Source organism: Rattus rattus, chromosome 2 (assembly GCF_011064425.1).
Source record: "Rattus rattus isolate New Zealand chromosome 2, Rrattus_CSIRO_v1, whole genome shotgun sequence".
Lineage (NCBI taxonomy): Eukaryota > Metazoa > Chordata > Mammalia > Rodentia > Muridae > Rattus > Rattus rattus.
The window spans coordinates 104,239,539-104,243,822 of NC_046155.1; the positions used below are offsets into that span (position 1 = coordinate 104,239,539).

At 52.4% G+C, this 4,284-nt stretch overlaps 1 protein-coding gene across 1 annotated transcript; it reads left to right on the top strand.

Annotated features, from left to right (window-relative positions):
• Cnga4 (cyclic nucleotide gated channel subunit alpha 4) lies at positions 1 to 4,066 on the top strand. The gene is made up of 6 exons (XM_032895867.1): positions 1 to 169; positions 303 to 404; positions 581 to 687; positions 911 to 1,556; positions 2,249 to 2,598; positions 3,079 to 4,066. Exons 1-6 carry the CDS (start codon positions 108 to 110, stop codon positions 3,537 to 3,539), a joined length of 1,728 nt encoding a protein of 575 aa, XP_032751758.1. The 5' UTR covers positions 1 to 107; the 3' UTR covers positions 3,540 to 4,066.
• The last annotated feature ends 218 nt before the right edge of the window (positions 4,067 to 4,284 follow it).

Below are 4,284 nucleotides of genomic sequence, written 5' to 3' on the forward strand. Positions count from 1 at the left end.
GCTGGAGCCCGAGGGCAGCCTCTTCCAGGAAGCCAGGCACTTTCCCAAGCCACCTATAATCGGAGAATCACTGGATAGTCTACAGACTAGAACCACACTACGGAAACATGAGCCAGGACGGCAAAGTGAAGACCACAGAGTCCACGCCCCCAGCCCCAACCAAAGCCAGGTGAGAAGTCTGGTCCTCTGTGTGGTGTCTAATCACCTCACTCCCTGGGGCTTCCTTCTTCTCGGTGTCCTGGTCATAAGGCAAGCACTGAATGTCTGGTGGATAAATGAGTGGAGTCTCTTCTTCCCTGCAGGAAGCGGCTGCCAGTCCTAGACCCATCTGGGGATTACTACTACTGGTGGCTGAACACAATGGTCTTCCCAATCATGTACAACCTCATCATCGTTGTATGCAGGTTTGGCAGGGGTACTACGTGAGGCTACTTAAGAGAGGGGCAGGCCTAGAGGGTGAGGCCTAAAGGAGAGCTGTCTTCCCTGGAAGGGCTCAGGGCAGAGGGCTGAGGGACCTGTCCTGACAACCCAATTACACATTGGTACCTTTAAGCAAAGACCCTCTGTCCCTACCCTGCAGGGCCTGCTTTCCTGACTTGCAGCACAGTTACCTGGTGGCCTGGTTCGTGCTGGACTACACGAGTGACCTGCTGTACCTACTAGATATCGGGGTACGCTTCCACACAGGTCAGTGAGTCCCTGGGACTAACCTTTCTCCCAAGAAAGTGTTAAGAAAGCAGCCACCTCCAGGGCCTGCACTGTCACGTGCCACTTTGATAACACCACAGTACTCACCCCAGAAACTTGCCTCCATCTTGCCCTCATGTCTGGCCTTGGCATACCCAGCATACCCAGCCTGCCGTTGGCCTACCCATGGTTGACTCTAGCCCATCTCCCTCTTTCCTCCTAGGATTCCTAGAGCAGGGCATCCTGGTGGTAGACAAAGGCATGATCGCCAGTCGCTACGTCCGCACCTGGAGCTTCTTGTTGGACCTGGCGTCCCTGGTCCCCACAGATGCGGCCTATGTGCAGCTGGGCCCCCACATCCCTACACTCCGGCTAAACCGCTTTCTCCGAGTGCCCCGCCTCTTCGAGGCTTTTGACCGTACAGAGACCCGCACGGCTTACCCAAATGCCTTCCGCATAGCCAAGCTGATGCTTTACATTTTTGTTGTCATCCATTGGAACAGTTGCTTATACTTCGCCCTGTCCAGGTACCTGGGCTTCGGACGGGATGCGTGGGTATACCCAGACCCTGCGCAACCTGGCTTTGAGCGCTTGCGGCGCCAGTATCTCTACAGCTTCTACTTCTCCACTCTGATCCTGACCACGGTGGGTGACACGCCGCTGCCAGCCCGAGAGGAAGAGTACCTCTTCATGGTGGGTGACTTCCTGCTGGCCGTCATGGGTTTCGCCACCATCATGGGTAGCATGAGCTCTGTCATTTACAACATGAACACTGCAGATGCGGCCTTCTACCCAGACCATGCGCTGGTAAAGAAGTACATGAAGCTGCAGCATGTCAACCGGAGGCTGGAGCGGCGAGTTATTGACTGGTGAGAGGGCTGGTTGTAGACCAGGGGAAGGTATGCCTTAGGACCTGAGTCCAGGAACTCTGGTCTTAGTGCCTTCTGGGAGGTGGCATTCGTTCATAGGTCTACTAGACTGGGCTTAGAAAATGGTGTCTTCTACAGAGGGAATCTAGACTAGGGGAAGGAAGAGGGTGTGCAAGAGACTGACAGGAAGTGGAATTTGTATTAAAGAGTGACACAGAGACCAGAGAATGATAGCTGCTACTGACTGAGAGGATTGCGGAGGCTCCAAAAGGAGTGGGTGGAGAAGGGAACTATCCGGCCAGGAGATGGCCGATAGATAGTTGATCCTATCATGATAATGCAAACTATGTTCTGAATAAAGGAAATGTCTCACTGTCCGGGAGCCACCAAAGCCTGTCAAAGTGGGTGGGAGCTTGGTGACTAAAGTGAATGACTCAATGTGGAAGTGGTACAGGACACTCAGGCTGGGGTGGAGCCTAATGGGAGGTAAAAGAACTGTGTCTCTCTACTATCAAGAAACCTCTGTGCCTTGGATGAAGTAGAAAAGATCATGTCTGCCACAAAGAAAAGGGATCCCATTGCTCCTATGAAAAGTCAGTGTGGCTGAATTCTTTGCTGAACTGAGTCCTAATGAGTAGGCAGAGGCGGACACACTAGGTTCCAGGGAGGAAATGGCACTGCTTTTCTCCCAGGTACCAGCATCTTCAGATCAACAAGAAGATGACCAACGAGGTAGCCATCTTGCAGCACCTGCCTGAGCGGCTGCGGGCGGAGGTTGCTGTGTCCGTGCACCTGTCTACCCTGAGTCGAGTCCAGATCTTCCAGAACTGTGAAGCCAGCCTGCTGGAAGAGCTGGTGCTGAAGCTGCAGCCCCAGACCTACTCGCCCGGTGAATACGTGTGCCGCAAAGGGGACATTGGCCGAGAAATGTACATCATCCGTGAGGGCCAGCTGGCTGTGGTGGCCGATGATGGTGTCACACAGTATGCTGTGCTTGGTGCGGGGCTCTACTTTGGGGAGATCAGTATCATCAACATCAAAGGTGAGTCTCCGAGGGAAACTGCTAGGGACAGGGTGACAGGCCCCTAGGACAAATGGTACTTTGGGGCACATAGATTAAGGAGATCTGGCCCTTGTCTGAGTTGCTGCAGGACTCAGGAGAGAAGCAGGGTGCGGATTACCTGTTGCCTGGGAAGCAGTTGAGCCAAGGTCGGTGGGTGGGATGGATCCTTAAAAAACGAGGCATTCACGTTCCACAGGCACTGGTGGGAGTGCGGACAGATCAGCTGAAAATCACTGCACCAGCCATGTTGCTATGTAACTACCCATTAACGGTCTAGCAAGGGAGATTACCGATAAGCACAGGGCTTGGTCACTAGCACAATACTAAAAGGAGAAAACAAGGCAGGAAAACTGGTTCAGAAGCACCAATGTGGAGGTATGTCCTGGTTTAGGAGTGAAATGCAACCCTCCTGTCTCTTCTACCCACCCACCCCCTCACGTTTCTGCCCTTGGACCACAGGGAACATGTCTGGAAACCGACGAACAGCCAACATCAAGAGCCTAGGTTATTCAGACCTGTTCTGCCTCAGCAAGGAGGATCTGCGGGAGGTGCTAAGTGAATACCCACAGGCCCAGGCGGTCATGGAGGAGAAGGGCCGAGAAATCTTGCTCAAAATGAATAAGTTGGATGTGAATGCTGAGGCAGCGGAGATCGCCCTCCAGGAGGCCACAGAGTCTCGGCTCAAAGGCCTGGACAAGCAGCTTGATGATCTGCAGACCAAGTTTGCTCGCCTACTGGCTGAGCTGGAGTCCAGTGCACTGAAGATAGCTTACCGCATCGAAAGGCTGGAGTGGCAGACTCGAGAGTGGCCAATGCCAGAGGACATGGGTGAGGCTGATGATGAGGCCGAGCCTGGAGAAGGGACGTCCAAGGATGGAGAGGGAAAGGCTGGCCAGGAGGGACCCTCAGGCATAGAATGACCCCGTCCTGACCCTAGGACTCCCAGCTCAAATAAATCCAGAGTGGTGGGAAAGTCTGCCTGCAGGAACTGTCATCCTCTTTGCTAGGTTACAGAACGTAGGTAAATTGGTCTATAGATGCCTAGCTAGGGATGTGGATGTGGATCACAGCATCCATTAGTCCCATACTCACCAGCAAATGTACACACACACACACACACACACACACACACACACACACAAACACACACACACACAAACATGCGCACTCACACGCTCAAGACTGAGTTCTACATAATGCTCCTGTCTTCTGCACACATGTGCACCATGATCACAGAGAACAATTGAATGCACTGGGACTGTTGAGGTAAGCTTTACACGTCTTAAAGGAGGTCTGCTGGTTTAGGGCAAGGACAGTGTTGGAGCTACAGGGAAAGTAGACAGATACAATTCCTGAACTCTAGGTCACCACTTCAGCTGCTTCAGGGCATGGCCCGACTTCAGGTCTGAGCTGGGCCAGGCGGTATTTTGAAATGAACCTGATGTGTAACTTAGAGTACAGCTAGATAAGTGTCGTTATCGGGAGAGAGTAAGAGGGTTATTGCACTTTACAACATTTTAAAATATGTAATTTTTTGTGATTTATTAATAAAATATAAGGTTCATAACGTCGGCACTGGGTTTATCTCGTTCATCTGTGTTGCCAGGGCCCATGCTGCCTGGCACATAATAGGTGTGCACATACACATTTGGTGAGGAAACATAG